Genomic DNA, 23,582 nt, shown 5'->3' on the forward strand with positions numbered 1-23,582 from the left:
GAGGGAACCTACACTGGGGGCACAACAAGGGGGGGACTACTACAAGGGGTGGACTACTATTAGGGGCACTACAAGGGGGTGGCTACTACTGGGGGCACTGCATAGGTGGGGCAACCTCCACTGGGGACACAACAAGGGGGGGGAACCTCCACTGGGGGCACAAAGAGGGGACTAATACTAGGGGCACTACAAGGGCTGGCTACTACTGAGGGCACCGCATAGGGGTGGGGGGACCTCCACTGGGGGCACAACAAGGCTGGGACTACTAAAAAGGGGGACTACTACCAGGGGCACTACAAGGTGGGAGCTACTATTGGGGGCACTGCATAGGGGTGAGGAACCTACACTGGGGGCACAACAAGGGGGGGGACTACTACAAGGGGGAACTACTACTAGGGGCACTACAAGGGGGTGGCTACTACTGGGGGCACTGCATAGGTGGGGCAACCTCCACTGGGGACACAACAAGGGGGGGGAACCTCCACTGGGGGCACAAAGAGGGGACTAATACTAGGGGCACTACAAGGGCTGGCTACTACTGAGGGCACCGCATAGGGGTGGGGGGACCTCCACTGGGGGCACAACAAGGCTGGGACTACTAAAAAGGGGGATTACTACCAGGGGCACTACAAGGTGGGAGCTACTATTGGGGGCACTGCATAGGGGTGAGGAACCTCCACTGGGGGCACAACAAGGGGGGGACTACTACAAGGGGGAACTACTACTGGGGGCACTACAAGTGGGGGACTACCACTGGGGGCACTGCATCACTGGACCACTACTGGGAGGACTACATAAAGGGCAATACTGGGGGTACTGCATAGGGGGGGAAACTACAACTGGGGCCACTGTTTAAAGGGCACTGCATAAAGGGTACCACTATTGGTGGCACTGCATGGGGGGACTACTACTGGGGGCACTATATAAGGGGCACTGCATAGGGGGTACCACTACTGGGGGCACTGCATAGGGGGGAGTACTACTGGGGGCACTATATAAGGGGCACTGCAGAGGGGGAACCACTACTGGGGGCACTATATAAGGGGCTTACTACTGAGGGCACAAGGGGCACTGCACAGGGGGGACCACTACTGGGGGCACTGCATAGGGGGGGTGCCAAAAAATATACTCGCTTACCAAACAATTGGGGCTAGGGCCGGCCCTGACTGTAGTACTGTATTGCCGCATCATGTTCAGTATATGTACTGTATTGCTGCATCATGTTCAGTATATGTACTGTATTGCTGCATCATGTTCAGTATATGTACTGTAGTACTGTATTGCCGCATCATGTTCAGTATATGTACTGTATTGCTGCATCATGTTCAGTACTACATACTGTAGTACTGTATTGCTGCATCATGTTCTGTTTACTGTATGTAATGTATTGCTGCATCGTGTTCAGTCTATGTACTGTACTGCTGCATCATGTTCAGTAAATGTACTGTATTGCTGCATCATGTTCAGTCTACAGTATGTACTGTACTGCTGCATCATGTCCAGTATATGTACTGTAGTACTGTATTGCTACATCATGTTCAGTATATGTACTGTAGTACTGTATTGCTACATCATGTTCAGTATATGTACTGTAGTACTGTATTGCTACATCATGTTCAGTATATGTACTGTAGTCATGGGCATAACTACCATAGGCGCAAGGGTTGCAGCTACTATGGGGCCCAGAGCTGATGGTGCCTATCTTCCTTGTCAAAGTTACATGTGTTATAAACATTATTCACCATTGAGTTATACATAGGAGCCCTTACAAACTTTTGCTATTTCAGTGGCAAACGCAGGATTTCTAGAAGGGGGTTTCCAAATGCTTGATTTTAGAGTGAGTGTGGCCAGTCCATGAAGAGGGCATAATTAGTACTTAACCAGCTTTAATATGCGCCATACAAAGTGTATTATGTGTCATAATTCCAGCATATACAGGACCAGCAATCAGAGTAAGCTATTAGATGCGGCAGTAAGGCCATCCTGCCTGAGCTGAATGTTTTTATTTTAGATGTGGGCACCATTACAGACTATTTTAGCATGTCCGGGAGCCTGGAGGAGCAGCAGAAGAACCTAGCACTGCCCTGGACATATATGTACATATTGGGCTCTATAGCAGTGCATCTCTAACAGTGCATGTTTTCCAGATCTCCTAGTTGGTGCACAGGTTATTTAATACTGGCTGATACATGTTAAACGATCCACAGGTGGTGCTAATTATTTCATTTGTGATACTGAGAAGAATATGCAGCACTAGTAAAATTCTATTATATTACTATTTCTATTGTGGTCATGGTGTTTGCTTCAGTATTGCCGCATCATGGTCAGTATATGTACTGTATTGCTGCATCATGTTCAGTATATGCAGGGCCATAGCCAGAGCCGTAACTAGACTTTTTGGTGCCTTGTGCCAGAAAGAGCATTGGCGCCCCCTCATTTTTCAAAGGGACATAATGCACCCAAAAAAGGCCACCAAAAAGTCTAGTTACGGCTCTGAGTATATGTACTGTACTGCTGCATCATGGTCTGTATATGTACTGTATTACTGTATTCCTACCCTCCAACATGACCCCTCCCATCAGGTACAAAATGCTCTGCTCCTGGACTTACCACCTAATTTATGATTGCAGTCACCTGTGCTAAACTAGTTAACTGATGAGAAATGTGTTTCAGCACAGGTGGCTGCAATCATAAATTAAGAGGGAAGTCCAGGAGCAGAGCAATTTGTACCTAATGGAACGGGTCATGTTGGAGGGTCTGTGTATTGCTGCATCATGTTCAGTATATGTATTGTACTGCCCAGGGACGTTTCTAGAGAGGAGGGGGCCCGTGTGCAGTCTCCGACACGGGCCCCCTCCTCTCTGTCCGGCTGCCAGCAGCACACTGAGCTGTGCGCGGCCAGCGCTTGAGTTATAGACTCTGGGCACTAGAGTGTGCCCAGAGTCTATAGAGTATGCGCAGGTCACCGGGAAAATGGCCACGGCGGTCATTTTCCCTGTACTGTGCATGCACAAACGACGGGAAAATGGCAGTGGCGGCCATTTTCCAGTAGTCTTTACAGCGCCGGACCCTGCTCCGACATGGGACTCCGGAGAGGTAAGCAATACTATGGGTGCAGGGTGTGCGGTGCGGGGCCCCCCTGGACCCAGGGGCCCGTGTGCCCTGCACACCCTGCACCCATTATAGATACGCCCCCGGTATTGCCGCATCATGGTCAGTATATGTACTGTAGTACTGTATTGCCGCATCATGGTCAGTATATGTACTGTAGTACTGTATTGCCGCATCATCGTCAGTATATGTACTGTATTGCTGCATCATGTTCAGTATAAGTAAATCACAAACAATAAATACAACAAAGCGAGCATTTTCAAATTCCTTAGCCGCATGAGCTTACAATTTAAAGGAATATAATGTGACATCAACTTTACGTACCCGCACAATTGTGCTGGTGGTAATTAATAAGTTGGGGGATAGTGGTAAACACAAACTTCTCAGCCAGGTAGTATTTTGGTGATGAATCATTTGTTTGCCGAATGTGATAATGTTTCACCGTGGGAATGCCGTCACTGTAGAGAAAATCACAACACATGTCAGTTATGGAACAATAAAATCCTACACTATAGGGAGATTCAATTCTCCAAGATGGCCACCAATAGCCTTCTGGAATGGCTGGGATAAGGCACTTCATGACCAGTAACATCGCTGGGTGTACAAGGAAATTAGCAACGTGTGGCTACTGTAATACTTGGTGATGTGTGCCGTTGAACATTGTGGTGGCACATTGGGCAGCATTGTTGCTGGTGGTTAGCATTACTGTCTCAGAGCACTGAGGTCATGAGTTCAGTTACCGACCAGGGCTCTATCTGTGTGGAGTCTGTATGTATAAATGTAACTAACCTTTTATATGTATATCAACTTCTATCAAAAAACAATTAACCGTTAATTGTTCCTCTCCATCTCTTGGCTACAGCTCATACTGGCTGTGCAGCCATGCCAAATGGCTAATAGTACTGACAGAGCAGTTACTTTTATAGCATACTCAGGGCCGGTTCTCCTGTTACGCATGGTACGCAGCTGCGTAAGACGCCGCATAGTGAAGGGCGCCTCAGCTGCGTACCATGCGGGCCACGGGCAGACTGTGTCTCTGTGACACAGCTGCACCACGTGTGTAGTGCTGACCGGACGGAGTTCAGTCAGCGCTACACGGCACAAACACACAGCCGCCGGCGCCGGCAGCTGTGTGTTTGCTTTAGCAGCTGATGAAAGTCTGACAGACTCTCATCGGCTGCTGCTCCCACTGCCAGAGCTGGACATCTTCCGGCTCCCACAGTGGGTAATGGGAGTGACGTCATGACGTGACGTCACTCCCATAATGCAAAGCGGCGGACGGAGGAGCTGATATCGGGGGCGGGACCAGGAGTGGGTTTCAGGTAAGTGGTTTTTTTTTAATTTTTATTACGTCTCTACTGGGTGATGGGGGGGGAGGTGGATTACTACTGGGGGCACTACAAGGGGGGATTACTACTGGGGGCTACTACTGAGAGCACTACAGGGGGGGCTACTACTGGGGGCACTACAAGGGGGGGAATACTACTTGGGGCACTACAGGGGGGGATTACTACTGGGGCAACTACAGGGGGTGAATACTACTTGGGGCACTACAGGGGGGGAATACTATTGGGGCACTACAGCGGGGGGAAAACACTACTGGGGGCACTACAAGAGGGGTACTACTACTAGGGGCACTACAAGGGAGGGGGCACCACTACTGGGGACACTATATAAAGGGCACTGCATAGGGGGTACCCCTACTTGGGGCACTGCATAGGGGGGGGGAGTACTACTGGGCCACAAGAGGCACCGCACAGGGGGGACCACTACCGGGGGCACTGTAAAAGGGGCGCCAAAAAATGTACTCGCTTACCTAAAAATTTGGGCTAGGGCCGGCCCTGAGCATACTTGGCAACTCTCCCTCATTGTCAGGGAGACTCCCTGAAATACAGGTTGAGTCTCCCATATCCAAATATTCAGAAATACGGTATATTCTGAAATACTTATTTTTTTTGCATGACTGAGCTAATGAAACCTTTGATTTTTGATGGTTCAATGTACACAAACTTTGTCTAAAGCACAAATTATTACAATAAGGTGTATATGAAACATAAATTAATTTAATTTCTGTACACAAACTTGTTTGAGCCACAAAATGATTGAATATATTGTATAAAATTATCTGCAGGCTGTGTGGATAAGGTGTATATAACACATAAATGCATTGTGTATGTATATTTGGGTCCTATTCCCAAGATATTTCATTATGGTATACAATTATTCCAAAATGCGGAATATTCCGTTATCCAAAATACCCCTGGTCCCAAGCATTTTGGATATGGGAGACTCAACCTGTAGTAGCAATCTCCCTCACTCCCTGAAAACTCTAGCAATCTCCCTGATTACACCTTGCCCCCATTATGCAGCTGTTATATTAAAAAAACCAGAAATATATATATTCAAATGTTATGTTGTCCTGAGGAAGCGGTGAAAGACCCCGAAACATTGACTGATATTAATAAACCCCTCTGGTGAGGGTATTTGGATTTATAAGTCTCTGAGTGCCGCTTGCCACTATGGAGGATATTGATCAGGGGCGCTGACCCCATCAGGAGGGCACCAGAGCCAGTCAGGCTATATGCCTTTTTGTTATCAGAGTGCCGGAGGATTGCATGGTATATATATATATATATATATATATATAATATATATATATATATATACAAAGAAAAAATAAAACATATATAGGTTGAATTAATTAGAAGCAATGCCTGTGATTTGGTGTGCTTCCATGTCGCACGTATGACAGTCCTTACATTACGTATTTTATTACTCACCCTTATGGGCCTGCGAATGAAAATTCACAATATAGGGATGAATTTGGCATGATTTAGGGTGCTGTTGCCAGTGTTTCAATGCTGTTGCAATGGCACATCATGGGCATGTCCTGAAATATGTCCATTATTGATTGTCCCCATAGGGTTAGATTTCCTTTACTGGATTCGGTATGATATACTGCCGGCCGCATGTCAAATCCCGGCAGCGGCAGCCCGACACAGGTGGAAATCCCGAATGTTGGAAGGTAAGTAAAAACTAACCTATTCTACCCGCTAACCCTAACCCTCCATTAGGGGTGCCTAACCCTAACCTCCCCCCCAAGTGCCTAACCCTTATCCCCCCTCTAAGTGCCTCAACCTAACCTCCCCTTCCCCGCCCAAACCTTCGATCGGGATGCCGGGCGCTGGTCTCCCGGCGTAGGTAAAATGACAGGAGTCGAGATTTAGACGCCTGTCATTTAACCCTTGCTGGGATTTAGCAGTCGGGAAGCCGGCGGTCGGCATTGCGTCCGCCGGCTTCCCGTCTGTTTCCACCTTTACTGTCTCTGTGTTAGGATTAGAATTGGTGGGTAGGAGGGTGAAGTGGTAGTGGATGGATTTGTGGAATTCTTTTAGCTTTTGTTTAAGATTTGGGGTTAGAGGAGGGTTTGGTGGAAGTTTTTTTTTGAACTGTGTCCAAGTGTTGTGGTTAGTAGATAATTTGGTAGAATTTTCAGAACCTATGTCTTACGGTTGAAATAATGGATACTTTGATGGGATTTTCAGAGCCTGTGTGTACGGGTTCAGGTTATTGGATGGCTTAGTGGAATATCAAGAGCCTGTGAGTGAGTGAGTATTGTTGTTAGTTGATGGATTAGTGGAATGCTGAGAATCTTTGTGTGAGGGTTGGGCTTTAGTGGATAGCCAATTAAAGTTTTTAGGGTCAATCTATGATTGGTTGCTATGGGCAACAACTCCTTTTCTAAAAACCTGCACTTATATATAAGTATACCCCTTAATCTCATACCATAAAGTAGAATGGAATCAGTTTTGGACTTGTCATAATACTGTCATAGGTGTAGTATCAATGAAAGATTCCCAAATAGAGAAATGTTTGCAATTGTTTGTTCTTTATGCAATGATGTCCATTTTGCAGACATAGAACAATTTGTCTTTAAATGTTTGTAAAGAAAGGGAGAAGGGTAAATCCACTGCTGGAATATACATTTTCTTGCCACAGGTGAGAGTATCAGAAGCATTGTCTTACAACCAGGGTACACTAAAGATTCCATCGGTAATATACCCATCACTGCCCATTCATGAGTCAATGGCAAAAATTTAACCAGGTCTAAAAGTGCAAATTGTTTTAATTGGATACAAAATCGTTTACTATAGTAACAATCCCAAAAACAATGACACAAGGAGGCATCTGGTTTAGTACATTTGGGGCATGCTGACGTAGAGGAGATACCAATTAATTTATAATGGGAGGGAATAAAATATTTCAGTGTAAGTGGTAGCAGGGAGTTTTAAAATAGAGGAAAGTAATGCTTGCAAAGTGGTTGATTCACTCTAGGTAGGTAAGTGTTTCTGCCATTAAGTAGTTTATAAAAAAAGAGAGATGGCACCCCTGCCACCTGTATAAGAGAGGAAGGCAGTACCTAGCTGATTAACCCAATCCACAGGCGAGAGCAAGGAAACACTTTAGAAACGTAATGTTGAGCTTGTAAAAAATCTAAATTATATAAAGCCAAGAAAGGAAAGTGTGATTGGGACTGGAGAATGGTTGAAGGTGGCCATGACAACAGCTCAGTAAATTGACGTACAGTTCTATGACCTTGGGAGGCCCAATTTGAAAATCGAGAGGAAGAGAAGTCATTTTGAAAATCATCATTACCCAGCAGTGGGAGAAATGAAGAGTAAGAAGCACTGAATTTCCATTTACTCCGAATAGTGTGCCCTACTGACCATGCTGACATCAAAAGAGGATTGTTGAGAGCTTCTATAGGCAAATCATGTTTTTGTTGATGTATTAGACTGCTCAGGACTTAACCATTAGGTAGGTTTATTGTGTAGCAGTATGTTTGTACAGTCGTTCTTACAGTAACATACAGTCAGTGTCCTGGATGGAGCGAAGCTTGAGCGGAACATACATATGTATGTGGGTGTATGCAAGCAAGAGAAGAGATACTTATATCAGTCTGATGAGAACAGGAAGAGGGGAGGGGCAAGTGATCAAGAACAGGGTTACAAAGAGAATGGAAATCTCCATCTATTAGTAAATGAGGAGTATCATGTCTCATAAGTAAGTAGTTCAAGAGTTTTTTATATAAAGAAAAGTTTGGAGAGTTCGGACCATAAAAGTTAAGAATAGTAAATTTCTCACCGTGGATTTTAAGATGAAAAAGCAGATAACGACCCTCAACATCTTAAATTACATTAGTAATGGAGTATTGAAGATTTTTATGAAAAAGAATTGCTACCTCCTTTTTGTCTTGTCAAAGGAAGCAGAAATGCACTGTTGCACTCAGTAAGCAGAGCTGGGGGTCCCCTAAGCCAGTGTGTTTCACAAAACTATGTTGGGGTTAAATCACCTTAGGTTGGATACAACCCTGCGCCTTCTAAAGGTAGCACTGAGAACCGACATGTTCCATGAGATAAATCTGTGAGGGTATAAATAAATTGGGGGATTAAATCCCGAGCAACCTGAGACACAGTCTTCCTATACCAGTTATGTGGAGAAAACAATTGATGGAAAAAATTAGTAGTAGGCTAGTAGTAGGCTAACCACCTCATCCCACGGAGTAAGGTAGGAGGAACTATAAAATAACCTCTCAGCCATGGCAAGGACAATAGCAGAGGCCACATGTGGCCCAAAAGAAATTGGGGTGGAGATAGAAATAGGAAGGCACAAGGGATCAGGAAAAAAAAAGGAGAAGAAAACAGTAGAACAACTTAACAATAATAACAAACATTACCATATATGTGAGAAAAACATTTAACCAAGCAGAAAAAAAATTACTGTAGAAGCGTTACTCCTTCCATAAAGGAGGGGAACGACCTCAGCAAATGAGGAAAATTAAAGAGAAAATAAAAAATAAAAAATACTAGGAACCATAGAAATAACCAACCATTGGAGGTGGGCTACCAGGAGAGCTCAAAGCAGGAATACTAAAGTGAGTCCTAGCCAAGCCAGGATCCACAAACACAGTAGGTTTTCCATCAATAAACATTCGTAATTTAGCAGGATAAAGGAAGGGAAATTTTTTATTATGCACAAACAGCTAATTAAATGAAAACCAGCAACCAAGGCATGCAGGCATGTCAGATGGCTAATAGATGGCAGCAACAACAAATAGACCAAATTAACAAAATCCACTTATCCTATATAGGCACCAAAAATGGCTGAAAACCAGCAATAGAAAAATGTTGTAGGTAGTCTTAATCCCAATCTGAGAGGCAATAAATAAACCTTGGGTAAAGAGACGGATGGGGATTTAAGATGGGTAGACAGTCACTAAACAATGTGTGAACCCAGCGAGTCGACTGATGACCCCCCCTGCCGACAGGCTGACATATTGGGCAGCCAGTAGATATTAGACAATCCGGTGCCTGATTGCCCGATATGTCGGCCCTGCCGCATCCTGCTGAATGGGGTCGTCAGCCACATTGTCAGGTTGAGCTGCATGTAAGGATGACCTGATGATGCGGCTGATGACCAAATAGGAGCGCACACCACCCGACATAGTGGGTACACAGTCACACTAAACGATTTTGATGATTTTCCATTCTGATTCGTCGAATCGGGCATATCGTTCAAAATATCGCTAAGTGTGTACCCAGCTTTAATTGTTTATCTTCAATAGCAAAAGGGAAGGACTAGGAACAGCAAGGCTACCAGAAGTTCACCTGAACAGGACATCTGTGTGGGAGAATAAGGTATAGGAAACACAGAATAGAAGGTGGATACTGGGAAGGAAATTGGGAGAGGAAAGATAGAAGGTGGGTAGGGAATAGAGGAGGACATTAGTAAGGGATTACACAATACCAGTTTAGAGGGATGATCTGGTTCTGTCACTGCAGGTCGAGGTCAACTTCTCCAATGTTAGAAGCAAGGGACCTGCACAAGGGCAGATCAATCGGATTGACCAGCAGAAGAAGTCACCACAAAGATAAACCGAGCAAACAGCAGCCAGAAAATCCATGCAGAGACAACTGAGGGGGTCGGGTAGCAAGGAGTAGCTGCAGAGAGAGCACTAGATATCCGTGACTCAAGGACTGGCTCCGGCAGAGGAGATCAGGCAGCCAAGAGGAGAGATTCCATAAAAGAACTAAGGACCTAAGCTGGGTCAACTGTCCAACCAGCAGGGCACCCAACAGTTCAGGGTAAAGGAGACCAGGGAAACATAGATGGAGGCGCATGGAAGACAGACTCCCAGGGAGTCAGCAGTGGTGTCTAGCCTATACTACAAGTCCACAGCCCAGACCAGAGAGAGGAGTTAAGAAGAAACAGGCACTATCCACTTTCCAGCGGTGACAGGTTAGGAGGGTTGGGATCCCAGCGCTGGTAATGCTGGTGGTCAGAATCCTGGCACTGTAATCCCGATGGTGGAAATCCAAATGCAAGCTGGTAAGTATTCTAACCCTTTCCCTATCACTAACCCACCTTTTTCTGCAGCCTAACCCTAACCCACCTTTCCCGCAGCCTAACCCTAACCCTCCTCTCCCACAGACTAACCCTAAACCTCTCCTCCTGCAGCCTAACCCTATCCCTAGTGCCTTACCCTAAACCTAACCCTAATACTCACCGTCGGGATCACAGCCATCAAGATTGTGAAGATGGGATTATGACTGCTGTCGGGATTCCGCCGCAGTGATTCTAAACACCGGCATTGTGTGTGCCTGGATGTCAACTACATGTCGGTTAGGAAGGCAGTATTCAGTCAAGAGCACTGCTGCCCAGTAACGCCCCGGTGGATTAGCCATCTGGACCACGAGGAATGCCAACAGTCACTTCACTAGATCCTGATACCAGTCCTCCAGCTCAGGCAGCAGTTCTCAGAGGGAACAGGAGAGGGATAGACGGTTAGGACAGTGAAGAAAGCTGTAGCGTAGGAGCAGGTGAAGGTGGGATGAGTAGGTGAGCTGGCAGGTTGCGGCAAACAATGGCGGTCATAAAAGCTTGGCACCGCAGGCTAGGTTCCAGGCTTTGCGTGATGCTTCTCCAAAAATAAAAGGTCCAACAGTAAGCTCCAGCCCTCAACAGCAAATACATATAAGGATGCAACACATGGAAGCAATATTGGAGGGGAAATGGACAACAATTATAGGCAGGTTGGACGAGCCCTGGTAAAAAGCTGAAGTCAAATTGTAAATTTGAGTACTGGCACATTTTTGTATTAAAAATTAGCTCTGCATACAAGATTTCAGTCACATTAACTCAATCAGTTTATATGCTAAAAAATATACAATGGCATAATTACCCTAAAGATTTTGTGAAGATAGATACAGTGTACATTCCTGGCTGCCTTGAATCCCGAACCATGAACGCGCCTTCCTTTCCCTGCGTAGGAATAACAGAAATGCAACAAAAAAATAAAATAGAAAAAGTTGTTTATTAGAAAAACTTATCTTACTTCCATCGATAATACAAATATCCATCAAGAAGTTGAATTTGCTGAAAGACTATATAATGAATGGCTATGTTTGCTAGACAAAATGAGCCCAGTCCCATTGCTGGGCAAGCCATAAGTGACTGCTGTTGAATCATTGCCTTTGGTCGATGAATCTTTGCCTCAAACCTATATTTTACAGTCAGTTGGCTGTTGTAAACCGCAGGCCTGATTCAGTACGGATCGCAATTCTGCTTATACGCACGCAATGCAGTTGCTAATATCAGCGTGGATATGCAAATGTTTGCATTCACAATGCAATCGCAGCCTAACATAAGAACGCCCACTTCCCCTTACTCACATCTGTATACTTTGTCAAAATAGCGAAACAATCGGTAACATCGAGTAACATCGGACCCAGGCGCACACTTGCACAAGCCCTGACCTTAATCAGGAATTGCTAACAGCCACGCACGCTATGAGACCTCAGGCTGCATATGGTATCGCAGTGGATAATTTATGCATGCCCCTGCAACGCCGTTGAAACGCACTAGCATGCCTGCATTCGTCTGGCCACCCCTCCTCTCACCACCCACAAACGGCACTTTCTGTCAATCACTCTGCCATGGGTCTGTGGGCTTGATTCAGACCCGCTCGCTAGATGCGTTCGCACGCAACGAAAGTATGCAAATCCGCGATCGCACGGCAAGGCAATAGTACGCCCACCATGTCTTAGTGTGCGATCGTTCTGTGTATGCAGACGCCCACCAGCCTGTCTTAAGATGCCCACTTTCCCACGTCATGTCCAGGAAGTGTATGCAATCATCAGTAACATTGAGTACCATCGGAAACGATCTCAGCACTTGTGGCTGACCATACCCTACCGCAAGCACTGCGAGTGATTCAGTGTGATTTTCAACCATGTGACGTGTACTATGACGCTGTGTATTAATTATGCACGCCTCTTAAACGGCATTAAGACGTTCAGGCACGCCTGCGTTCACACCACCACTCCCCCGTTTCCATCGAACCAACTCCTGTCACCACCCACAAATGGCATGTCCTGTCACTCATTCTAGCGAACGCTTCCTGATCGCATGGACTAGTTTGCACATGTGCACTGCGATGCATATGCATGCGCAGAATGCAAACATCGGCTGGCTGCTTGCGAACACACCCTAGCGAGCGAGTCTGAAATCAGGCCCTGATCTCATTTTCGAACGCAGTGGCTAGTTCACACACGTGCATTGCGATGCATACACATACACAGTACGCAACAATCGGCCAATTGCGTGCATGTTAGCACATGCGATCCGTGGTGAATCAGGACCCAAGTTGGTCCCAATATCAATGCAGGCGAACACCTCCAAGATAGCACTGAGGGTCTCATTCAGACCCGCTCGCAAACGGTGAGCGTTCGCAAGCGGGTCAATGTTGAGGTCCTGCGGATGTGCAGCGGACGCACTGCACGTGCGCAAGCCCTGAAACGAGAGAGAAATTCTCTCGCTCCGGGGGTCACTACAAAAAGGGCGACTGTCAATGGTGATCGACAGCTCGCACCGTTTTGTAGGCAGGGTGGGGGGGTGGCTGGCCAAACGGAGGCGTTCCCGAAGGAATGCCTGCCGTTTGGGGGCGGCCCCACTGACATCACTCGTGATGTCAGTGGTGAGCTTCCGGCTCTATTAGAGCCGAAAGCTCACTGGGGCTTGCAGAAGACGAGACCCTACCACAAGGGTCTCGTCGCAAGCCCCGATGGTCGTGGTGGTCTTGACCATCGCGACCATCAACCTGGCCGCTCGCTAAAGCTGTGGGTGGTCACCCACAGTTTAGTGAGCGGCCAGGAGGCTGGATTTTAAAAAGGAAGCGTCCTCCCTAATTCAGAGCGAGGCTCTGAATGAGGTCCTGAATGTGGAGTTCAGGCATTTTTAATATTCCCAGTAAATTAAAATAGAGATTATTCACTGACATGGAAACATAGGGCCTGATTCAGAGCCACTCGTAAGCGGCCGCTCGTTCGCTCCGAGCGATGTTTGCCCAACTGCACATGCGTACGGATCGTTATACGCATGCGCGAACCAGTCATTGCGGTCGAAATTCATGTGCTCGCAAAATAGCGAATGCCTGATAATTTGAGTGACAGAAAGAGGCGTATGTGGGTGGTAACAGGGGAAGGTGTTTGAAAACAGGGAGTGGAGATCCGAACGCAGGCGTGCTTAAAGGTCAAAACGGGCGTTTTATGGGTGTGCATAATTAAAACAGCAGCGTCATTGACCACGTCACTGGGTTATTTAATAGCCAGAACTGCTTGCAAAATTGTGGTAGCAAAAACCAACCACAAGAATAGCGAGCAGTTCATACCCTGGTCGATGTACTCGATTAATCTAATAAATAGCGGACATGACCAAGGATGCGAGCGGCCAGGGGGCGTAGTTTCCCAAAAAACGACCGCAAGTTTTGTTCGCTCGTTCAGACCTAGAGGCGTGAACAGACCGCAAAGAGCGAACGGTTAATTTGAATAGCCAACCCTATTTTCTGGATGAGCGAGCGCTAATTGCGTCCGGCTCTGAATCAGGCCCATAATTCAATAAACCACTTTCTCAGATACCCAGAATAATGATATATAACTTTTTAACTACTATATATCTCTATTACCGAAAAAAAAGGCTGCCTCCTCTGTGTGTAGCCAAAAAAATGCACTTTAGGGGGTAAATTTACTATAATTCGAGTTTGGTCGAGATGACAATCTCGGGTGAGTTTAGGCATGTTTTTCATCTCACAAATTTACTAAAGACAAATTCGGGTTTACTAATCTCAATCGTAAAACACGGGCAAGATCGCAAACTCGAATCAGCCCACCAGCGGGCAAACTCGGAAGTACTTTTCATGAAAAAGATGCTGTTTGCAAATTTACTAAGATTCGAGATTACAATCTTGGGTGAGATTAGAGTAAACTCGCAGAGAAATTGAAGTTTCAAACACTCTTGCTCCTGAGCTGCCAGTTTGCCAGAAACATACACAGATTAGTGTGATTTGTGTATGTTTCTACATGTGTACTTAATGTAAAGTGTTTATATTTTAAAAAAATTACGTAGGGTCCCCCCCCCAAAAAGATATAACCAACTCCGGACTGGTCAGCCAGTCCTGGTTCCAAAAATTACGGGGAACAAAATGAGTAGGGTTCCCCCGTAATTTAGGAACCAGCATTTGGCTGCAGGGCCAGTGCTGGTTGTAAATATAGGGGTTAAAAAAATTGGCTCCCCCTATATTTAAAAAAAGCACCGGACCTAAACCGGCTGGGGTGTAATGCCACAGCCATTGGGTTAACCAGCCAATGAGCGGCTGTTACATGTAAAACGGCCGCTGATTGGCAAGCGGCCCATGGGAATTAACAGATGATCGCGGTCATCTGTCATTTTGCGAGGTGCAAGTATTATGTCACAACATATACTTGCACCTGTCTAAAAGGATCGTGTAACTCGTTTTCTTATTTTGCCAAGTACGGGGATGCTACAGAGAGCGGCGCCAGGATGGAGGTGAGTACAGGATCTTTTTTCCAGGTACACCCGTGGAATCTACATGGGACAAGGGGACAGACCAGCGGGGAAGCAATCGGGAAGCCGACTGCCTAAATACCGGTGGTATTTCATACCCATTCCGACCAGCTGGCACAGGTAAGTGTGTGTGAGTGGGTTAGGTGTATGTAATAAAGTTTTACTGTATATGGTGTGTGTACTGTGGTTTTTTAAATATTTATTTTACAGTGAGGGTACGGGTGCTGGCCGCCTGATGGCACTTGTAGTTCCACAAGTGCCAAAGGGCAGGTATGCTGGCACCTGTAGTACCCCTGTAAAATACAATCGTTTTCAACTAGTTTACACATTATTACCCCCATACCCACAGCCCAGGGGTGTGGGGAAGAGCCCCAGGCTTCAAATTAAGCCTGGGGTTTCGGGAGAGGGGGGACCCCTTTTTAGGGGGGGTCCCCACCTCCCCTGAGATCCCTGGCTTGGCCTGACTGGCTTGGGGTGTGAATGATTTGGCCATGGAGACCCCTGTAAAAGGATCTCCTGGCTGTGGCATTACACCCCGGTCGGTTTGGGTCCGGTGCTGATTTTAAATATAGGGGGACCCCTACACAATTTTTTCCCCCCTATATTTAAAACCAGCACAGGCCCTGTAGCTAGGTGCTGGTTCCTAAATTACGGGGGACCCTTCTCATTCTGTTCCCCATAATTTTAGGAACCAGGACTGGCTGACCAGTCCGGGGCTGGTTATGCTTTTGGGGGGGGGGGAACCCTACGTAATTTTTTTTAAACATTTAACCCTTCTTTAACAGGTTGACCACACAAGCAGCCTTCACATATCTCACTGCAGGCTGCTTGCAAGGGAGAGTATTGCAGAGAGAAAACACTGCAATCTCAGGTGAGTAATCTCATCTAAACTTGCTACTCGGGGGAGAAATCTTGATCTGCTTTACCATCGGAAAACTCACTTTCATCTAAACTCACTTCTTATTAAATTTGCGAGTTGAAAAACGGGAAAATCACCCGAGTTTCGGCTATGCTAATCGAGTTTAAAAATAACCAAACTCGATCAGACTCGATTCTTAGTAAATTTATCTCTAGGTATAAAAGAACTGTTTTACCTTGTCAATTAAAAGTTTTTCAGCTTGGTTTCTGCCAATGTTCCTGTTATACCACCTAAAAAAGGATGAAATAGTTAAATAAAGCTAATAATGGTCATTGGTGACACAATATTCTAAAAAGATTTTATAAAAAACAACAACAAACAATTATGCTTTCTGCCTTTTATGTTTATGCTCTGTATAACTGTGGTTCCAAGTCCTATTTTTGTCAGCCATGCTTGTAAAATATCGGGCAGGTGGCAACTCGGTGGGGCAGTGATTAGCATTGCTTCCTCACTGCACTTAGGTTATGGGTTCAGTTTTCATTTGGATCCTAACTGTGTGGAGATTGTATGCCCTCACCATATTTAAGTAAGTTTCCTCCAGGTGCTCCGGTTTCCTCCCACACTCCAAAAAACATACTGGTAGGTTCATAGAACATAGAATTTGTCGGCAGATAAGAACCATTTGGCCAATCTAGTCTGCTCTTTTTTTACCTTTTGGTAACCTCAACCCTTTATGATTCTTAGTTTTTTGTTAGGATATTCTTATGCCTCCTATGCTCATATTACTGCTTAGCTGTGTCAGACAGTCAGCAGTGTTCCCTCAGGAACCTACCATTCATGGAAATGGAACGTTCCCAAATCCCACAGGTTAGGGCAATCCATGACCGAGGTGGAGGATGCTAGAGGCCCTGCACAAGTTAGTATGGTAGAGGATCGCAGTGCTGAACTACTGGAATCTCTGGTGTTACATTTAGGATCGGAGAATCACTACACTGATGCAGTGATTCATATCTTACTTCACTCAAAATTAAATAAATGTATTTTTTGAGGGGGAGGGGGGGAGTTTTATAACAGAAAATAGGTTGACATGGAGCCTGGCTAGAGGAAAATTCTGTTTATATGAACTGCTTTATCGGAAAATAGTTTGGCACAATGATAAACTATGAAGGCGGTGGTGGGTGGTGTTTGTGGTGGGGGGTTATCAGATGGTCTAAGATACCAATCTATAAACCTTGTCTACACATGTGCATATGTGTTACAGATCTCATGGTGCAGAGATAGGGTGCATTTATATGTTACCATGTATTTATACAGCGTCATACACTTACTCATATGTAAGGAGGCTGCCTTCGCTCTGCCGCGCTAGATAGCTGCTTGGGGCATAGCCCACATGCCTGAAACAATGGAAATTAACATATTACAAATTTACAATTCACCTTCAGGGGTAACTTTATTCAACTATATAAAGAGGACAAGTGTAGAAGTTGTCTATAGCAACCAATCAGACTATAGCTCTCTCTTTATAGAATGCAATAGATTACAGCGAGGAGCTGATTGGTTGGTACTGGCAACACTTTTCCCATTCATTATTATGGGCCTGCTGTGGCTGCCTCATATTCAACATACTCCGGAAACTGAAACTTCTCTGCGTTTACTTGCGGGAACTGGGGTCATCTTCAGTTAACATTAGCTCCCGAAGGGCCGCTCCACCCGATTGGAAGGAATTTTGCAGTGCGAAGATCCCTCCGCCTCCAGTGGTCCTCTCTGTGCACTTGCATGAATTCAATTCACACAAGTGCACTTACACTGCCATGTATGGAAACTTTTGCTGTTAGTAATTAGGGGTCAGTGGAAGTTATTGGACTTGTAGGATAGTTGCTTTTTCGGAGCAGCTGTCTGACAACCGGAGCAATGCTAAATTGCTTTTTACTTAAGTATCTACTGCCACAACTCGTGGCGAGCTGGATACCTAATTATCAGGGGCCAATTTTTAAAGATGTCCATTACAGTGTTTTCTGCTTAAAATTGAAAGAACATGTAAAGCTACAGAAATTGGCCACAATCCTTTGTGTAAAACTGAATTGAATCTTGAATTTGCATCAAATAGCGTCACTAAGCACATACCCATTCTTATCCTGCACTTTCCACCAGTGTGGTTCCGAGGTGTCCAGTGGTAGATACTCTTCCCCTCTGCGGAGTACCAGCTCTTCAGAGTTTTCTGTCATATAATCATATAATGCCAGTGCCCAGCCTGGCTCTAACTGACTTATCTGGAGGCCAAGGAAGGAAACAGAATCAGAAAAGAAACATGACTTGGCTAAAACAAAATAGATTTATTTGCCTAATATAAATATTACACCCTCCGACATTCTACTCACATAACATACATAGGTGACTGCCTAGTCATTCTATTTTTTGTTTCTTTGTTTCTCCAAAGAAACAAAAAAACTAAATACTAGCCAATAGGCTTCAAAGGCTAATGCCATGTAAATATGGAGTTAGCTATCACGGCATTAAAATTGGGTATTTCCGCAGTCCCCATAAAAAGCTAATCAGAGGGACCAAGGCAGATAATAGCCTTCATAGAGGCACAAAACAGGGATCAGGAGTTGCTACAAGGCTCCAAGAAAGATCAGTACCTGGGGCCTGATTCAGAGGCGCTCGCTATTTGCGAGCGCTCGCTATTTGCGAGCGCTCGCTCTGAATTAGGGCGGATATTTTTTTTTAAAAAATCTGCCTGCAGGCCGCTCGCATAGCTGTGGGTGACCACCCACGGCTTTTCCGAACGGCCTGGCGATGGTCGCGATTATCTCTAATAAAGCAGGAAGTTCACTACTGACATCACGAATGATGTCAGTAGGGTCACCCACAAATGGCAGGCGTTCCTTCGGGAACGCCTGTTTGTCCAGCCACCCCCTGCTCTCCGCCTACAAAATGGGGCGAGCTGTCGATCAACATCGACAGCCGCCCCGTTTTGTAGCGAGCCCCGGAGTGAGTGAAGTTCTCACTCGCTCCAGGGCTCGCGTGCGCACTGGCAGACCATCGACCGGCTTGCGAGCATGTGCTTAGATTTCAGCCCCCTTATACTTTTATCTCTTTTGCTAGGGAGTGATTGGAAAAAAATATCTATGCACTTACACTCACCCTGTTGTCTTCTGGAGTGGGTGGCAGGGGTTTCCCTGTGAAATAACAGACATATATATATTTTAGGCAGGTGTGAAAAAATGCTGCAAAGTAAGAATGTTTTCAAAAATAGAAGTGTTAATAGTTTATTTTTATCAATTAACAAAATGCAAAGTGAATGAACAGAAGAAAAATCTAAACCAAACCAATATTTGGAGTAACCACTCTTTGCCTTCAAAACAGCATCAATTCTTCTACTTGCACAAAGTCAGGGATTTTGTAGGATTATAGTCAGGTGTATGATTAACCAGTCATACCAAACAGGTGATAATGAGCATAATTTTCATATGTAGGTTGAAACTTGAAACACAATCATAAACAGAAACAGCTGTGTAGGAGGCTTAAATCTGGGTGAGAAACAACCAAACTCTGCTACAAAGGTGAGGTTGTGGAAGACCGTTTCATGTCACAGGTCATACACCATGACAAGACGGAGCACAGCAACAAGACACAAGGTAGTTATACTGCATCAGCATGGTCTCTCCCAGGCAAAGACTTCAAAGCAGACTGGGGTTTCATACTGCTTCTGCTGCCTGCTCACCTGCTTCCATGGCATAGTGCCCACATCTTCTGTAACCTCCAAGACGTATAGGCTTCATAATTCGCGGCCTACTAGGCCTCAATCCACATCAGATCCTGACCTGGAGTACAGCTGTGACAAGTCTCAATCATCTGACCACAATACAGCCAATCGTAGACAGCATGAGCTTCCCTGCATCACCTTACACCGCACAGCCTATCCCAGCTAACCCAGGGGTATATTCTCTAGCCTGTGGCACCCAGAATTTGCCAATACAACGTCTTAGTTCAGTTCCTACTGAGCCTAAGCTACACTGAGTTCCTGGGCTACTTTCCCTAAAGGGGTGAGTATCCTGTAAAGTGCAGTTTTGTCATTCTGTTGTACTTCTGCTGCCTAACCTAGTCTTCACTGGGCGAAGCTTTCCTGCATCCTGTACTACTTTCCCTACTAGTATGCCTTCTAGCACTTGTAGGGCCGTGGGCCAATCAGCAGCCGCTACTATAATAACTGGTTGCTGATTGGCTTTGAGTGGCCTAGCTGTCACTCAACAGTCAGGTCACTGATTGGCTAACAGACACAAAAACCATGCTAAAATAAGAAGCATGAAGTAGGACTATTATTTGTGAATGTTGTATTCAATTTTGTGTTACATTTTATAGGTGATTTTATGTTAGATATAGAAATGGATTCCAAAACCGAACGAGAAATCACTAATCAAAATTGAACAATATCAAATTCAATTTTGAAATAGAGCTCAATTTTGACAGTGATATCTACATAACTTTTGCAAATATACCCCCTGGTGACTGTGGAAGCCTTTGGAGTACACTGAACTTATTGGCATGTCCGAGGAAACAGCTTGAGATAATGGTGTATTTTTATGCTGGAAGTAGCCTTTAGAAGATGTTAGACTGTGGCTATAAAGGGAAGCACATGGTCAGCAACAATACTCAGGTAGGCTGTGGCATCTAAACAATTCTCAATTGGTATTACGGGCATACTTATCACAATACGCATTTTTAATGTGGATGTGATAAATATTTTTTGCCCAAGTTCGCAAAGTGAAGATGAATATATATTTACGCATATTTACTAAACTCCTCTTGCCAGGAGACGGGCTCATATAAGAGTGATGGCGTAAAGCATGCGTCAATGGGGGGCGTCTGGCTCCCTCTTCGAAAATATTTGCGAATCAGTAGCCCATAAACTACTATAGGGTGACACCATCTGGAGATGGGATAATCCTATCAGGGCCAAACTACAGAATGCTTGGTAAATCTGACAGCTTTGCAGCCCCCACAGAAACCTATGAGGGCTGCGACTGCTGTCGGAAATGGATATTGGGGACATTTATACATTCAGGGGGATCCTTAATATTTGCGTTTATCCCACAAATATTATTTGATAAATAGGCCCCTAAGGGGTCTATTTACTAAGCAGTGTTAGGAGACAGAGTGAAAAGTTATAAGGTGCCAGCCAATCAGCTCCCAACTGTCATTTTTCAAACAGCCTGTTAGATGACAGTTAGGAGCTAATTGGCTGGCACCTTATCACTTTTCACTCTGTCTCCTGTCGAAGCTGGATTATTGGCTGAGACAAGATCAGTTTAAAATTGAATTGCAGCGATGCCATCTTGCGACTAGCCGCAAGACGCCATCTTGGAAATGAGATCGCAAGACACCATTTTGTGAATGGCCGCCCAAGCGCCATTTTAGATAAACTCACACTTTAGTATCGTATGGCGATATTACTATTAGCATCATGTGATTGCATCTTTCACCATTTCTTATACGCACAATTGCGCTGTTAACTAGTCGCATATTAGCGAATGCCTAGGTCATGCACACGCATCTGCCCCAAGTACACTAGCATCTTTACATCAAACCCCACATACTCACACATTACACATTCACATACAAGGTTCCATAAGCTTTAAGGTATAAGATTCAAGTATGCACATTTACTATAATTGCTATGAAATAAAAATTATTTTGTAACTAAGGTTTTATACGTGATAAGTAAGCCATGTTTGGTATTGTACTGATGCGTACTCTCTCAACAGTATTCCGGTAACATCGATGTAGAGATCGCAACAGGCATTCTCAACTTATGGACCGCAGAGACTTCAAGCAACAAAATGTACATTATATGACCAACTGTTAGGATTTGCATGAGGCAGGAAACCAGAGACCCCCAGTTGTTAGAGGCTGGACTGTGTCTATTTGAACCAACTTGTTAGATGCCTTGTAACATATGCCCTCTCCTTTAGGACCAATGTTATTAGCAACAAACTTCTCTATTGTGTTGCCAATTATTCTGGGGGGTATAAATATGTGTGCTCTGACCCTGGGTTTCTAGTCTTCATGCTGAATGCTGATTGACAAGGGGTTTCTTGCTGATGCCTACATCTGGTCCAGAGCGCTGCGTATGTATACTGTACTTGGGTCTGTATAATTTCTTTGTGTTAAATTGTACTTAGTCAGGTCCATAAATATTGGGACATTGACAGAATTTTCATATTTTGGCCTCTATTCACCACCACAATGGCTTTGAAATGAAACAAACAAGATGTGATTTAACTGCAGACTTTCAGATTTAATTTGAGGGTAATTACATCCAAATCAGGTGAACGGTGTAGAAATTACAACGGTTTCTATATGTACCTCCCACTTTTTAAGGGCCCAAAAGTAATGGGACAAACTAAACAATCCTAAATCTAACTTTCACTTTTTAATACTTTGTTGCAAATCCTTTGCAAGCAATTACAGCCTGAAGTCTGGAACGCATAGACATCACCAGACGCTGGGTTTCATCCCTGGTGATGCTCTGCCAGGCCTCTACTGCAAATGTCTTCAGTTCCTGCTTGTTCTTGGGGCATTTTCCCTTCAGTTTTGTCTTCATCAAGTGAAATGCATGCTCAATCAGATTCAGGTCAGGGGATTGACTTGGCCATTGCATAACATTCCACTTTTTAGCCTTAAAAAACTCTTTGTTTGCTTTTGCAGTATGCTTCGGATCATTGTCCATCTGCACTGTGAAGCGCCGTCCAATGAGTTCTGAAGTATTTGACTGAATATGAGCATATAATATTGCCCGAAACACGTCAGAATTCATTCTGCTGCTTTTGTCAGCAGTCACATCATCAATAAATACAAGGGAACCAGTTCCATTGGCAGCCATACATGCCCACGCCATGACACTACCACCACCATGCTTCACTGATGAGGTGGTATGTTTTGGATCATGAGCAGTTCCTTTCCTTCTCTTCTCTTCCCATCACTCTGGTACAAGTTGATCTTTGTCTCATCTGTCCATAGGATGTTGTTCCAGAACTGTAATGGTTTTTTTAGATGTTGTTTGGCAACTCTAATCTGGTCTTCCTGTTTTTGTAGCTCACCAATGGTTTGCATCTTGTGGTGAACCCTCTATATTCACTCTTGTGAAGTCTTCTCTTGATTTTTGACTTTGACACATATACATCTACCTCCTGGAGAGTGTTCTTGATTTGGCCAACTGTTGTGAAGGGGTTTTTCTTCACCAGGGAAATAATTCTTTTGTCATCCACCACAGTTGTTTTCCGTTGTCTTCCGGGTCTTTTGGTGTTGCTGAGCTCTCCGGTGCGTTCTTTCTTTTTAAGAATGTTCCAAACAGTTGATTTGGCCACACCTAATGTTTTTGCTATCTCTCTGATGGGTTTGTTTTGATTTTTCAGCCTAATGATGGCTTGCTTCACTGATAGTGACAGCTCTTTGGATCTCATATTGAGAGTTGATAGCAACTGATTCCAAATGCAAATGTCACCTCTAGAATCAACTCCAGACCTTTTACTTGCTTAATTGATAATGAAATAACGAGGGAATAGCTCACACCTGTCCATGAAATAGCTTTTGAGTTGATAGTCCCATTACTTTTGGTCCCTTAAAAAGTGGGAGGCACATATTGAAACTGTTGTAATTCCTACACCGTTCACCCGATTTGGATGTAATT

At 44.8% G+C, this 23,582-nt stretch overlaps 1 protein-coding gene across 2 annotated transcripts in view; it reads right to left on the bottom strand.

Annotated features, from left to right (window-relative positions):
• ITK (IL2 inducible T cell kinase) overlaps positions 1–23,582 on the bottom strand; it is a 103,335-nt gene that overhangs the window by 14,647 nt on the left and 65,106 nt on the right. Inside the window, exons 5-10 of one of the 2 annotated variants that reach the window (XM_088479020.1) lie at positions 19,037–19,071; positions 18,017–18,162; positions 17,221–17,286; positions 16,128–16,182; positions 11,354–11,433; positions 3,436–3,569 (exon numbers count right to left, since the gene is read on the bottom strand). In XM_088479020.1, the coding sequence (XP_088335146.1) occupies positions 3,436–3,569; positions 11,354–11,433; positions 16,128–16,182; positions 17,221–17,286; positions 18,017–18,162; positions 19,037–19,071 (516 nt within the window). Of the gene's footprint in view, positions 1–3,435; positions 3,570–11,353; positions 11,434–16,127; positions 16,183–17,220; positions 17,287–18,016; positions 18,163–19,030; positions 19,072–23,582 lie in introns of both variants that reach the window. The other variant, XM_088479019.1, reaches the window with a different exon arrangement.

Source organism: Taudactylus pleione, unplaced genomic scaffold (genome assembly GCF_031769625.1).
Source record: "Taudactylus pleione unplaced genomic scaffold, aTauple2 ptg000225l, whole genome shotgun sequence".
NCBI lineage: Eukaryota > Metazoa > Chordata > Amphibia > Anura > Myobatrachidae > Taudactylus > Taudactylus pleione.